Source organism: Calonectris borealis, chromosome 2 (genome assembly GCF_964195595.1).
Source record: "Calonectris borealis chromosome 2, bCalBor7.hap1.2, whole genome shotgun sequence".
NCBI classification, from domain to species: Eukaryota; Metazoa; Chordata; class Aves; order Procellariiformes; family Procellariidae; genus Calonectris; species Calonectris borealis.
Genome location: NC_134313.1, coordinates 5,406,736 through 5,422,894, shown reverse-complemented (window position 1 = coordinate 5,422,894; position 16,159 = coordinate 5,406,736). Strand labels below are relative to the sequence as shown.

General features: G+C 36.8%; 1 protein-coding gene across 17 annotated transcripts in view; it reads right to left on the bottom strand.

Moving 5' to 3' along the window:
- Positions 1-16,159, bottom strand: part of TRAPPC9 (trafficking protein particle complex subunit 9) — a 542,043-nt gene that overhangs the window by 481,830 nt on the left and 44,054 nt on the right. For all 17 annotated transcript variants that reach the window (XM_075141098.1, XM_075141106.1, XM_075141108.1 and 14 more), the window contains one exon: positions 6,317-6,443. In XM_075141098.1, the coding sequence (XP_074997199.1) occupies positions 6,317-6,443 (127 nt within the window). The remainder of the gene's footprint in view (positions 1-6,316; positions 6,444-16,159) is intronic.

Here is a 16,159-nt window from a genome sequence, read left to right as displayed (position 1 = left end):
ATCACTGGCCTTCCAATGCTGATGGGAAATTAAAGACTAAATATTGGGCATAAGAACAAGCAATAAATTAGTGGATATTTAATAAAAATAGCAGCATTATAAAAGCCTGTAAGACTCCTAGTTACTTAAGAGTCAGGAAGGAGCAAGGAAAGGAAAAACAAAAGGTGAATAAAGGCACCATTCAGTATCATAGCTATTATGCTACAGTCTATTAAGCTTGAAGTATTTGTGCTTTTAATTAAGAACGTCATCAAGAGACAAGAATCTCCCCTTTACAATTACTCATGGATTAAATCTCCAAATTTTTTAAATATTGGTTTTCAAGTAAAAAAAAAAATTCCTATAGAATAAATGACTATTTTTGCTAATTGCTAGGGGCATCCCACCACACTGCTAGACAAACAAGAATGAAATAAAATGCTCACAAAACTTTCAAGCAGTAAACTTTTAAAAGATACTTAAAGATATAGTAGTTGTTTCAAGACAGGAACAACAACAGTCTAGCTAAAACTCTAGGAGACTTCTAAAACCAGTTAATAGGCCAAGTGCAAGAATGCTAGAAAACCCCAACTTGTTCAAAGATTAATTCCCTTCTTCCCCCCTTTCCTATATTCGCCTCCCAAAAAAATTACCTCACTGGAATTCTTTGATAATGCCATAATAAAGCAAAGAGGTTATCAATGTTACAGTACATGATTAAGTTGTCATGTTTTATGAAGTTCTTCAAATACTATGACGAGCACTGGAGCACTAAGAAAGAAACTTGCCTTCCTCAGCTGTAAAGGTCATAGAAACAACTTAAAATCAAGTGTCTTCACTTTGAAAAGCAGGTAAGTATTCTTTTACATGTTGAAACAGTTTTGCATCATTTACAGAATATAACAGAAGTAATTCACTTACCAAAGTTACAGAATTATACTTAATTTCAAAATATAAACTATTACTAAGAACATGAAAATAATGCAAGTGTGAGAAAATAACAAAAGATCGGCAAGGAGGATTGTAAACACGCTCAAGTGACTTGCAGGTGGGGTGTCGAAAAACACATATATCATACTAATTGTTGTTTGGCCTTGTATGTTGGACAAGTAGAACATCTGTGTTTAGATAACACAGGCCTGTGATAGACTTAGAGGCACCCTATCGAACATGCTTGAGATTCCTGCCCTGCTGTGGAAAGATCAAAGCACAGTAGTAAACTACGCCTGCATGGATCCTTGATAAACAGGCAAAACCAGGAGGTTTGTTGATCCTCTAGCATGGACCAAGCTCCGCAGTGCCTGCGTTCCCGCTTGTGTGCCTCTGCCCAGGTGCTGCTTCAGGGATCCCCCGGTTGGCGAGGTAACGAAAATAAATTTACTCTTTGCATTCATCTGTGGTTTTGTGGTTGTTCCTGTGTGCTGCCTGTGCCGGCTCACACAGTAAGTCCTCAGCACATTAAAGAACAGTTGTATCAATATCCCACTAATAGAAAGTTCATACATACAAGAAAACAATTTGTTTTAAAAATTACCCCAATCATTCAAGATAATGTGCTACTGCTGAAAAGTAATGAAGCTGTAAGAGTAACACTACACAGACATGTTATCTCTGTGATATAAAACACCCGATGAGAAGTTACTAGATAACACTAAAAATATTTTGGAACAAGAAATAAATCACATCCATATATTATCTGTTGGTGATACTTGCTGTTGGTATCAGCATTGCAATCAAATGCGAAATAACAGACAATAAGCCTGAGGAATAGAGAGAAACTGTGAGAGATTCCTGCATATTTCATATTTTGAAACCTCTTCTGATAGAATTTTTTTACAAATTAGAATGCAACTTAAAGCAAAACATGTGAATGGTACTTATTTGAGGAAACAAACATTAAATTTGATAAAGTGCTAATAAAAAGGAACTTTATTTTATATCTAGAAAGAAGTGCTTTGGCTCATCCATCATTATTATGTAAATACTGGTGGATAAACTTTTTTATCTTAATGCATAAGTTAAGGAAGGAATGTTCTTCAGCCACATATTAGACAGTTATACTCTCACAGGTCATATATAGCACATGGCAAATTTTTTAATTCCTTTGTGTGAAAAGCTTCAGTAACGTATATTTTCTAGCCCCTGGCCCAGCCCAACTGAATTCAAATGAGTGACAATTAGGAATTACAAAATAATTTCACTGACTTCCCAGAAGATCAAAATCTTCTATCTGGAAAAAGCTGTGTTAATTAAAAACAACCTTGCTTAGAGGGGAAATGAAAATAATTAAAAAAACCTCAACTCTACTAAGTAAACAGAGGGAAGGAAAAAAATGACACCAAGTAAATTTAAAGTAGTAAGAAAAGTGTATAAGGACAACTAAAAGACATCAGTGGTGAAAAGGAAGAAAATTCTTTCTTCTTTTAAGTATGTTAGTAAGAAAATGAGTTTTAACACAGGTAAGTTATGAAAATGGGAATAGTGCATCTATTAGAACAGAAAGACAATAAATTCTTCTATTTTTTATTTGATAAAATACTAGATTATGACTTCATAGTATGCTATAATGATATACTTTCTAATCCAACATGCTTTTAATTCCTGAAGCTTCATCAAAAGAAATAAAAATTCATTGAAGAGCTTTCCAGATTGCATTACAGTATTTGAAATGTCAAAAAAAAAAAATCCCAAAATTCCAAAGGCTAAAAGAAAATACATAAAAATATGATAATATTTTGTCGTGGTTTAACCTGGCAGCAGCCAAATACCACGCAGCCGCTCACTCACTCCCCCCACCCCCAGCGGGACGGGGAGAGAATCGGAAGGGTATGGCATGGGAAGATGAAAAGTCCTTGACTAGCGTAAACAATACCTAGCAACAACCAAAACATCAGCGTGTCATCAACATTATTCTCACACTACATCCAAAACACAGCACTATACCAGTTAATAGGAAGAAAATCAACTCCATCCCAGCCAAAACCAGGACATATTTAAAGCACATCAATAATAGACCAAGCATCTAGTTAAAAGACACACACAAAAAAGAAAGATTATAAAGAATACCATACTTAAATAAAGGACAGCTAGACATTAAATACTGGTTAACATGAGTAATGGAATATAAACATTTTGCCAAGTCAAATCTCTTCTATTGCTTTATAGGTATGGGGGAGAAAAAGGTAACAGTCCAACTATGTTCCGATTTCACTGGGGCATTTCAATGTTTGACAGTAATTTGATTAAGAAATCTGCATCCAAAATAAGCACCCCACATTAAATGGATTGAAAACTAGTAGACCATGAAATGCCCACAGTAAATGGAAGTCATCATCATCAGTAAATGTGTATGTTTCGAGAGGGCTTTAGCATGGATTGAATCATAAGCTTAGGTTATTCAACATTGATCAAAACCACATTTCCACACATTTATAATTTATGTCTCAAAAATTAACATGATTTAGCTCAAAGAGCTCTGCAGTCCTACAGCACAGCTATTTTCCAACTAGTTGGACAGCTGTACAATACACTAGGTCTGCTGTGTAGATGTAATTGGAGGCTTTATATTTAGATGCAACTCATATTTTGTTGGATGACAGATTTTTATCACTATGGCTTTTATAGAACTTTCAAAAGACAAGAAAGGTGAAGGGGGAGAGGAGTACAAACAGCAATTCTTAGCTGTTAAATAATGTTGATGTTGGGTTCCCCACCCTATGGCAAAACAGCAGCAACTATTTTCAACACTCCAAGCGCAACCAGGTCAGCACAAGCTTATAGTGTAAATGAAGCACCTGGATGGTGAGCTATATCTTAAAGCTAGCCCTAGGAATAACAAGTAAATATAATGTGCTTGTCCCCTTCTCTCAGCATACAAAACATTTTAAGTGAGGCAGAGCCTTTCCCATTGAAGTCTTGGTAATCTGACGCCGAAGTTCTGACCAGCCTCTATATGCACAACTCCTATAAAAAAGGATTCAATCGGCATTTTCTGTATCTTCCACGTTGAATTTTCTTCAATGTTCAGCATGGAGAAGAACAAGAAAGTGCTACGGAATACATTCAGTACAATCCACCTCCCCCATGGTTTAAAAGTTAAGCAAAAAGCAAAAACCTGAGACTAATTCAGGATTTAACACTTCACAGCTAAACACAGTGTTGCTTTCTCAGCACAAGTTAGGGGTTAGACTCAAGGGAACTTCAGCATCGCATTTCTGCACCTATTTGACAGCCAAGGCAGACTGATACCATACACAGTCAGATTAAGGAAGGTAGTTTTGGTTTTATACTGTATAATACTAAGATTATTCCTAGAACACAGCTCTGCAAGAGGCAGTAAGTGGCTGACAGAACTCTTGCTCTCAAAAGAAAGTCTTTTGCCTTAAAAACGTTTTCATGGAAGCTTTTGCTCTAACTTCTCTCTACAATCACGTAACTCAAGTACTAGAAAGGACTATACAAGTTTGCTTAATTAGCTTCAGGTTTTTTAGCACTATTTGATTTTTCTTTCTAAAAAAAAGACTAGGTTAAAATTTGCACTGTTTGTTGTCTAAAAACTTTCAGGAGAAGAAATACAGGCCAGCTTCATGTATTTAGCTGGGAACCTGCCTTCAGAATGTATTTACCAGGGAACTCATCTAACACAGACACAGTTACCCGAACTTGTCATTGGACATCTTTAAGGTCAATGGAAAATGAGTCAATACAGTCCACATACTCCAGTAATTCAACTCATCCTAAAGTAGATATCTAAATTGGGTTACAAAAACCTGGCAGTGACTACCTACGCATCGTGACTGAAAACATGATCTAGGATAGTCAAATATGACTAGCTTAGCTCTATACATAGATTTTTTTGTGAAACTAAATCAGCCCCAAGGTCAGCTGATAATAAATTACTCAAATAACCTTCCCACTGTAATATGTAGCTTTGGTTCTAAAAGGTTTTGGGATCATATGTCCACACTGCATGTTTTCCGGCAAAAAAGTTGGTATCAGCTGCAACTCCAAAGTATGCACTGCACCACTGAACAGGAAACACACAGCAGGTATCTGCAAAGTCATCCTAGATGATTTGTCAGTGCTAACTGAATCCACTGAGGGGAAAATGCTGGAAGACCTCAGGGAAGATGCATTTTTCTCCCGTGAGTACACATTAGAAGTGGGGTGACCCAGGTGGCTAGTCAGCACACAGCTTTGTACTTGATCCAACCAGGAGAAAAAACAGTTTCCAGGACCCCACTGGAGACGGTGTGGCTGTTCTGATTCCCCATACAATTCCACCTGACCACATACAACCACATGCTCCAGTCAAACCTGCACCTTAAGCGAACACCTCCCACACAACAAATTGTTAGTGTGAACAGACCTATCATGTTAAATGCAGTACAAATAGTTAGATAAGGTCTCTTTCTTCAGTAAATGTGAAAGAAAAATTGAAGAAGTTAGAGAGAACGTAGTAAAACTAGTTGTATCATGAAAAATAGTCATAGAGTAAAACATTCATTTTCATTTTAGAAACTAAAAGTAATCTGAAAACAAATATAATTTTCACTCTTTGGTTATACATTTTATTATTTTTGTGATACCAGAACTCTTGCTTTATGAAATGTTTGATGACATCCCACTGAGAACTCAAATCTCTATGAGAACTCTCTTCAATAACTTCTACCATATTTTTTCTGAATAGCAATTATCTTTCCTTCAAAAAGCCACTTCTTGACAAAGATTTTCTTTTAGCCTTTTCTTTTGTTATTGATGCCCAATGGCTGTTTTCTCTCTCTCTGTGACTCTCTCTAATACTTCATGCTAGGCTTTAATCTAAACAAGGTATTATTCATTGGACTGACTGCATGATGTGCCTGGGCACGCAGGCAGAAAAAGGAACGTAGATTTAGAATAGGCCAGTGAAGGTGCCAGCTTGAAAATGCAGCATCTGGAAAGGAACAGCTACAAAAAGCATCAGTTCCAGCTGAGTTCCAAGCTCCACAGATGGAGAGAGCATCTAACTCGTGGACCTTCAGTACGATCAGGTATCTAACTTAAATCTCAGGTGCAATTAAAAAATACTTTTCTTTGATTGTATCAGAAACTCTTGAATGACAGTTTAAAAAAAAAACACCACCCCTCTCCTTCTGAAACTACAGGCCACAGAAAGTATTTTCTGCTCAAAGGCTCTATTTTTGCCTAAGAACTTCTCAAAACAATTTGACATTTTGACACTTTTCCATGTTACTGTGAACAACTTACATAAACTGAGAAGACTACATCCTTCCAGTATCCTTTAAAATATGACGGGTAACGTGGAAAAGTTAAAGATTGTATTTTTGAGTCTTACCTCACAATAGGCAATTTCGTGAATGGAACAGGAGGTAACTTCAAACCATCTGGAAGAGTGATGAATTCCATTGTACCAGGGCACTTTGCTGTGTAGCTTTCCAAGCTCTGTGTTACATCTTTCTTCTCTAGAAAATAAATTTGTTTAAAATAAAATTAAAAAACCATTTCAAACTTAGATGTAACAAAAGTTTAAGATGAAGTTAAAACCTAAAGTTTTATTTGTTTTTTTGTATTTATACAAAATAACTCTAATGGAATGCCAACTAATTTTTGCATACAATGCTTAGAGTTATGCTCCAGAAGCCTGAATGGATGGATCAAATATAATTAAGTGACCTTAAGCAAGACAGTTTTCTGGACTTTTCAGAATTTTTCAAGTGTCAGTCTATACCTGCTTTTTGTTAATTTTTTCATTGTCAAGATAAAAATTTCTACAATTTCTCTAGTAAATCTACATATCCAACACAATTGGCCTCAAGCATGTTAAGGTTATTAATAATAGCATTGTTATGTGAACAAGCCCTGTTCTGAAACATGAGCTGAAACAATACTAAAGGCAAAGAAGAGAAACAAATTACTTTTGATATTACCTTGTGTTAAAACTACCTAATTCTTAAAATAACTGTACTATATTATGCTACTACATCATAACAACCGGTAAGAAAATTTCTTTTGGTTTTGCTTAAAAATACAAGAATATTCAAATAAACATGTGTTATTTGGGTTATCTTCAATAATGTATCATAAATGCTTATGAATTTTATCCAACAATTATTTTCAACAATGTGTCTCCAGAAAAAATGTCTATTTGGAAATATATGGCCCGAACACAAAATTGTATTTCTCTGATGACATGGGAGCCTGCAAACAGAAATAAGCCCGAGAGTGTGTGTTTAGAGGGGAGAATGAGATAGCTGAAAATTCTTAGACTTATATTGTTTTAAAGCACAGTGAACATTCCTCCATATATGTGCTACCAATAAAAATAACTATTCAATAACTAAACTCTTTCTAGAAAATACTTCAGAGATCAAAATACTCAACGATAAAACAAAATAGAAAAGGGAAGGGTGATAGCAAATACTGCTTTCCGAAAAAAACTGCTTAGACAAGTGTATTGGGTTTATGCAGCAAGGTTTTGGTAGCAAGGGGTGCTGTAGGGGTGGCCTTTGTGAAGAGTAGCTCCATGTCAGGAGAGAGCCAGTTCCAGGCAATTCCAAAATGGACCCGCCGCTGCCCAAAGCTGGGCCCATCAGTTATGCCGGTGGCACCTCTGTGATAACATATTTAAGAAAGGGTAAAAAATGCTGCATAGCAGCTGTGAGAGGGAGGAGTGAGAAAAATGTGAGAGAAACAGATCCTGTAAACCATGCTACTGCCCAAAACACTATCGTGGGCCTTGAAAGGCACAAACATCCACTGATGTCTGTACTGCCCACATCAATCCAGCTTAGTTTATAAGCTTCTAAAGCCATGAGTACATACTCTTTCAAAGCAAATAAACATGAATTGTAATCGCCTTCACTATGAAATTAATGCCACATAACTGACAAATTGCCTTGCTTGTGTCTATGTTTCACTGAACTGCCTCTTGAGCCACCCACCACATTTTAATTGCATGTAGGAAATGTTCCCAAAAATACATTAGTAGACATACACGTACACTCAGATCAGTGTAGTACAGCCAGGAGTTATAGTGGTTCAAGACTGAGTATTTTCATAAAAATTTCAGGCTACAGCATTTAGGTTGTTATTTGCATGTTGTGTCAGCAAAGGCACATAGTACAAGGAGAATTCACTGGGATGGAAAGCATCACAGCTACCAAGAATGACGAAGACAACACTACAGTATGCACTTAATTCTGCTTGAAACCGGAGGTCTGTCATTCTGAAGAATTGGCTTTCATTTCCTAGTGTGAAATACTGTCAATTACTGTATTCAAAGAAAGCATGCTGCCACTTGCAAAAAGAATTTGTTTATAGATTTTAGAGTCGCATTTTTATTTCACAGTAGAAGTTCAGCATGCTTTCTGCAAAGACAAGGCTAAACCAAGACATTTTTCTATGCTGATATTGTATGAAATGCACTTTAAAACATGCTGCTGCCAAGCCAACAGCTCTATTACTTTTTACTTAGCACTGCATCTCAGCTGAGCTGCTAAAGGAATCTACATCGATAGGACATACCAAGAAGCATTCATGATGCAGAAGAGCATGATCTTGCCTGAGAGCCACTTCTGAAAGCAAATGTTGGAGCCTTTCTCCCTTGACTGAGCACCTCTGCTACCTGACCTCTCTGGTATGAATGAATGATACAAATTTCTCTGCTTAGTCAAATTTGCAAAGCCTAATAGTTGCCAAAAACCTGCTCCAGACTGCTACTTTCAAATATCTCTGAATTTGCCTAGCATCTGCCTGGCTGTCATCATATTTTGACACAATCAGAAACTGCACCGACCTCCTGGGAGGATCTATTCAACTACTAAGTCTCCTGACCCATAGTTTAGAAGACTGTGACTGAAACAGTTATCACTAGTACTTATCTTTCTCTTTGCAAAGAAAAGATAGAAAACAGCTACTCTTGGAGGTCTTTACCCTCCTAGTGTCTTCATGCTTGTAAACCTCTGCAGGAAAGCAATCACCACTTGATCCTTTGACCTGTGAATTCACCTCAACAGCTTTAAAAGCCTGCACTGCGGCTGGAAACCCTACTGGATACTCTTGTGTAGGTATTACAGAGACTCATTTATGGAGTGAGAAATGATGGGTTATTTTGTCATCTGGAATAACTACGTTCATGATTTTTTTTTCCCCTCCAGTTTATCTCCAGACTCATTGAAAGATCAGGATCATAGAACAGCTGCAACTAAATAAAGCTGAACAAAGCCATAGTCAGTATTGCCACTCGAGCACGTACTTCTCAGTTTGTTCAGTATAACCTCATAGTACAATTTCCCCATTTCATACCAAATTGTTTTCGTTACCTTTTTTTGGCTGCTTCTGACAACTGAAAATTTTGCAAGTCCACCAATGTTCTTGGTAATTTTTTGCTTAACTGGGATAGAGTTAATTTTCTTCCTAGTAACTAGTATAGTGCTGTGTTTTGGATTTAATAGGAGAATAATGTTGATAACACACTGGTGTTTTAGTTGTTGCTAGGTAGTGTTTACATGAGTCAAGGACTTCTCAGCTTCCCATGTTCTGCCAGGTGCACAAGAAGCTGGGAGGGAGCATAGCCAGGACAGCTAACCCAACCAAACTGGCCAACAGGGTATTCCATACCATATGATGTCATGCTCAATACATAAACTGGGGGAGTTGGCTGGGGAGCAGTGACTGCTGCTTGGGAACTGGCTGGGCATCGGTCAGCGGGTGGTAAGTAATTGTATTGTGCATCAGTTATTTTGTGTATTCTATCATCATTATTATTATTATTATTTTCCCTTCCTTTTCTGTTCTATTAAACTGTCTTTATCTCAATCCGCGAATTTTACTTCCCCCCCCCCCCCCCGATTCTCTCCCCCATCCCACTGGGCAGAAGGGAGTGAGCGAGCGGCTGTGTGGTGTTTAGTTGCTGGCTGGGGCTAAACCATGACACTACTTCATGTCAACACAATGAACATTGGTTTTGTCCCAAAGCTGCTTCAAACCTTTTTCTAATATGAGAACACAAAAATCTGAAAGCTTCAGTTGCACAGTTAGAAACCATTTGTGACTGAAAGTTACTAACTGAGAAAAAGAAAAGTCTTCCTGCTAGTTTCACAATAATGTGAAGCAGTATTTCACAAAGAAGGAGCCATTGGAAAATCAGACCAGGACAGGAAAGAAGGTCAGTTATAGACTAACATTTTAAAGCACTTCAGTAACTGTGATTTAACAGTATCACACAAACAGCATTTCATGCCTTGGCAGATAACGGAGAAAATTAGAACACCTTAATTGCTATAACTGTACGTTTCAGCTCTTTAACTTTAATATTTGAAGAAATTTAAAATATCTGCACTCGGTCTCAGTCACTACCCATTAAAAACAAAGTCAAATATTAAAAATACATTTGTTCTCTGGCAAACAATTGGTTGATGTTTTTTTGATCAAGTCATTATGTCCCTTGCAGAACAACCTACAGCAAGGTAGGATGAAGAAAGGAAACAGTTTATGTGTGACCTGCCAATTACACTGGAAGACAAAAAACTTTCTGTTTCCTTACGCAGCTTGCTAAAATACTGAAAAAGGAAGTTGGGAAACAAATAGCTAAAAGCCTTCTGACTTCAATTTCCCCCTGGTGATAAGCCCAGAATCAAAGTTTTAACAAAAAAGCCTAGTACCCAGGGTTCTTTGTGGTGGCTGAGCTTTTCCTTCCCCCTTGAAAACAGCAAATAATGTTCACAAAGGAGAAGTCCAATGAGACCTCCTGCAGCAGTCAGCCCCTGAGAATTGGCAGCCAGCTGGCCTACCCAACTCTCTCAGGAACAAAGAGTCAAACATCTCCTTGATAAATTGCTCAAGTAACATCTAACAAGACAGAAAAGTCAGCCTGACAGCAGAAAAAGCAAGAGAAACACTAGTTTCAGCACCTGCAAACATAGATATTTCCTTCACCAAAAAAAAAAAAAAATTGCTTGGTGAGCCCTCTTACAACTAGAGAAGAAAAAAAAGTCAGTGTCTGCTGCCAGAGATCTTCAGCATCACCCCGCCATCAAGACGCAGCGTGTTCTTTAAACTAAAAAAAGAATTTCAAAAAGGCCACAAAATACGCTAAGATCCTCACAAAAGCTGAAGTAGAAATTGAGTATTCATAGACTACAAACTTTTTACCTTGAAGTTAATCACTAGATTATAGCATGTATGCAAAGGTCTTCATGACCTTTCAGGTAGTCCCTCAACTCTAGTTTTGGATAGATGCCGATGGACAGTAAGCATCTTATTTGTATACTCAGTACGTCACTCTTCACTACCACAAGCAAGCTAATGTTGGCAGTGAAGTGCCTTCGCAAGACTTGCATGAACAATCCACTAATTCAGTATTTCGGTTGTTTAATGCAGCAGAACAGAGCAGATCTCTAATTTGCAGGCAAGCATTACCTGTTTTTCCATTATATTAAGTCTGATAGGTATTAGATGACAGCATTTTCTACAGTTTTAGTAAACAAACAGCATTGCTAATATTTTTCTGAAAAATACATGGAGCAAGAAAACATGACTTCAAACTGCTCAGAGATCTGATACTTGAACAAGTTGCTTTGAAAGCAACACAAGGAATACTGGGGTTTCATTCCAGTATTCTCTACTGCAATAAATCTCAGGACTTACCTATGTTTTTATACTGCCCTGAACAGCTACATTTCAGACTCCTACCTATATTCATTAAGTCATCAGTTAGACAGGAAGCACATGCAATCTGACTGGTCAACTGGATGACAAAATGACCAAAGCGAGTGGGAATTAATGGTCTTTTTTTCTTCGGCTCTTCAGGGCACTGTTAACATCTACCTTTTCTATGTATAAACAAGTGTCATGAAAAATTAACATCTCTGATCTGTTCTCCACATCATGTTTTGTCTATAGACTCAAAAGCCATTCTTATGGGGAAAACCAGAAAGGCACGGGCAGACAGCATGTTATATGAATCCTGTTTCTCTGAGAAATCAAGCAAAATAAATCTCTAAATAAATACAGTGGAGACTAAAACTAATAAAATTCACAGTTTGACATGGAAAAGAGCAGGAACAAGAAAATAATTAATCTATGCTACCCAGAGAGCTAGACCCACTTTCATGAACAGATTATCATGAACGATATCAAAGAAAGTGGCTCCATCCATACAATGAAGAGAATGAGAGCAAAAGGATTCAGTTATTTGTTGTGTAATAGCTCATCTTTGAAAGAGAAATTATCAGCTTTACTACTAACTTTGCAGGAAGTGGAGGAAGAAGATAATCTTTTCAACATAAATAAAAATAGAAGAGTTGTCTGTTAGAAGCAGAAAACATTCTGCTTCTAAGATGACCACCACAAAGAGAGACAATGGGAAGACATTGACTAAACACATCACGGTCTTCTACTACAAGATTTTTAATAATTATATAAAATGTGTACACATTAAGTCACAGTCAGTTTGAAATTCACAGCAAGCACGAAAATATTTTTAGATAAAATCTCATGAAAAATTGACATAGTTGAAGTCAGAGTTCAGAAACATGCCATTAAAATTTCAGTATCCAGTTCTCCACCATATCTGAGAACTTCAGATGTCTGTGTACTTTGAACACTACAAAAATATATTTTGTACATACAAAATCAGTATGTAAACCACTGAACAACATTAATGATCTTTTCCTGTTAAGAAAAGACCTATCTTAACATAAAGTGGAGCAAACTGAGCATAGATAACTTCCGTAACAGAAAAAAAAAAGTTAAGGACTGCTGCAAAGCTGCCTCTGAGCAAAGCAGGCTTTGTAAAAATTTACAGATACAATAGTGTAACTGTTAAACATATCTGATTTTGCGTTTTGGGTGGAAGAAGCACAGAGAGACAGAAGATGGCAAGAACAACATGCTAATTCCTGTGGGACATTTTTCCCAATATACTGTTATGCAAAGTCATATGAATTTGGCCAGTGAGGATTATCATGATTCAAAGTTTCAATGCCTCCACTAGTGATAAAAAGAGAAGAGACTCTTGCTTGAGAAAAGGACAGTTTAATTGTTTAAAAAACTAGACCACGGACTGAAAACTTACAACAAAAACATGTCAGCTCTCTCAACTAACATATAGTTGAGTTTTCCAGTCCTTTTGAAAAAACATTTCTTCGGTACCACTCCTAGATCTTTCTCTTCTTTTCTTAGCACATTCAATCATACTCAAAGGACATCACATGGCAAGTTCACCGAAGTACATGGATGATCCTCTTTTAAACATGGGTATTTATTTTTACATATAAACTGCTACTTTCAGTAGCAGCTTGATTCCAGTGCCTTCATTTGGCTTTAGGCTAAAGAGAGCAGTATTGAGTCTGTTAAGTGTCATATAAAATTTATTTGAATTTTAGTAAAATAGTTAATATAGCACCTCCTAAAATAGCTTCCTTCAGTACAAAAACCTTAGCTTTTAAAAATACACACAAAAATAGCACAAATTCTTCACATCTTCATATTGCCAATTAAACTATGTCTTCCCCCAAAGTAATCTTTTTTTTTTCCAACAAAATTGTTGCAACTTGTCTTCATTTGAACACTTTTATCTTTTCCCTCAATTGATCAAATCAGGCTTCTTCAAAAATCAGAGATAACTACATGAAGATAGGAATTTTGAGCTAAAGGTCAGAAACTTCATTTTGTTCATGAATGACTTTATACAAATTAATAGGAAACTTTTGTCATAAAGAAATGCACCATTTTATTGTAATGATTGATCTTCTGTTTTACCCAAGAATTTGGATATGGTGTTGGCTGGAGTTTTTGTCTGTACCTCATCAACACGCAAGTCTAAAAAAAGGTAAATCATGTGTGAAAGACTTCCAGGTTTGTTTATAATGCTGGACAATTCAAATTAGTCTTCATTTACATTACAGTGGTTTTCTTTCATATAACATATGACTCAGAAAACTGTTGGTCTTCATATTTTGTGCTATGCAAATGAATTTAAATCTTTTATCGCTGTTGTTAGTTTACTCAGTCTCATTTATTTATTCCACTTCAAAATTATAAATTCACTGAATTAGGATCTGAACCAGAGTTACTCAAGGAACACAAGGATAAGCAGATCATTATTTGAAACAGATAAACACATATAGGCATTGTGGTTTTCCTCTTAGCGATCTTCACTTTCTACATAGTCTAAAAGACGTGTATTTCAGGAAAATAAATTACACCTTTTTAATAAAGTAGTTTGAGTGAAGTTATTTAATAAGCCAGCTTGTCTCTAGAAAACACCAATTCCAGAGAGAGATTTTAAAAGAATAAAACAAGCCCAGAGAGTTTTACCCTGCTGCTACTATTTTGAACTAAAAAAAGAAAAAAGGTTTTTTAAAAAGCAGGAAAAAGTGTTGCAGATAAACAGCTCCCAGCAACAGGAGCACATAACAGTGCTGAAGTTTTATAGTACACAACTGAAGAAAACACAGAACTAGATGAAAAGCTGCAAAATTCATGATACCATGATGAGTAAGAAGATTTAAGTGGCTTCTAAGAAGCTTCCTCCTACTTCATGTGCAATCTCAGAAGTCTTTTATTACCATATCTCAGAAAGCATTTACATTCAAGCTTTTTTTAATATATTCATTCTTACACCTGTGCTGGTTTTGGCTGGGATAGAGTTAATTTCTTTATAGTAGCTAGTATGGGGCTATGCTTTGGTTTTGTGCTGAAAATAGTGTTGATAATACAGGGATGTTTTCATTATTCTTAGCAGTGCTTACACAGAGTCAAGGCCTTTTCTGCTTCACACACCACCCCACCAGTGAGTAGGCTGGGGGTGCACAAGAAGTTGGGAGGGGACACAGCTGGGACACCTGACCCCCACTGACCAAAGGGATATGCCATACCATGTGACGTTATGCCCAGCATATAAAGCTGGGGGAAGAAGGAGGAAGGGGGGGACATTCAGAGTGATGGCAGTTCCCAAGTAACTGTTACGTGTGATGGAGCCCTGCTTGCCTGGAGATGGCTGAACACCTGCCTGCTGATAGGAAGTAGGGAATTAATTCCTTATTTTGCTTTGCTTGCGTGCGTGGCTTTTGCTTTACCTATTAAACTGTCTTTATCTCAACCCACGAGTTTTCTCACTTTTACCCTTCTGATTCTCTCCCCCATCCACCACGGGGGAGTGAACGAGCAGCTGTGTGGAACTTAGTTGGCGGCTAGGGTTAAACCACGACAACGCCATATTGTGCCACTGCTATACATTGAACACACGAGGTGACAAGTCGGTTCAATTACATTTTTTATATATATACACACATACAATTTTTTATATATACGTACACAGATAAGATATGGCATTATGCTCAGGCTGTAAAAAGATTTCCAATTAATGGCTAAGAACCTACCATGCTGCTATAAATATTCCTTAGTAATTATATTGAAGATTTCCGTCTCCATCCTGAAATCAGTTAGTTTTAATATTATAAGACCAACCAAATTAGCTCCCTTTTGAAAGATTTATTGCTTAGGCAAAAACAATTTGCAGGTACTTTGTCAACTAAAATACAATGCAGTGCATTAAAACCAGTTCATTAGTGTCAGTTAAGTAAACCTCACTTCAACTCAGAAGTTTACACCAAGTTTTATTTTGCATTATATTCTCTGTTCAGTCTGATTACAGCTTCCTTCTTTTCAGCCCTTGAAATCAGTAACTTTTACCGTTCTAAAAATTAATTCACACACTATAGAGGATCCTAGGGGAAATGCTGTCCTAATTTAAATGCAGTATTCAGGAATAACATTCCTTATGACTACGAAACATTGCGAAGTGCTGACAGGCTAAGTCTATATTATCAAGTATTGCAGCACAAAAGAAGAGAAGCTATAGAGCAAAGCAGTTGGTGCCTACATTACACACACTTCAGGAGATTACTTGTGACGGTCAGCATAGCAGACCTTCTAACAGAAGGTTTCCAATACAGGATCTCTTACTTTCCACTCTCAAGAAACAATATCACAATCAAGTCTACTCTAGAAACTCTTCTAAATAACTCTGGCTCAGCAATAAATTGTGATACTGCCATTTTTGCCAGTTTCCTAATAGCTTACAACCGTTTTGAAAAGCAAAAGCCACATGACTAATAATCTCTTTCCTCAACACCATAATCTCATTCACTTACTGTTTCTTTCTATCTCTTCT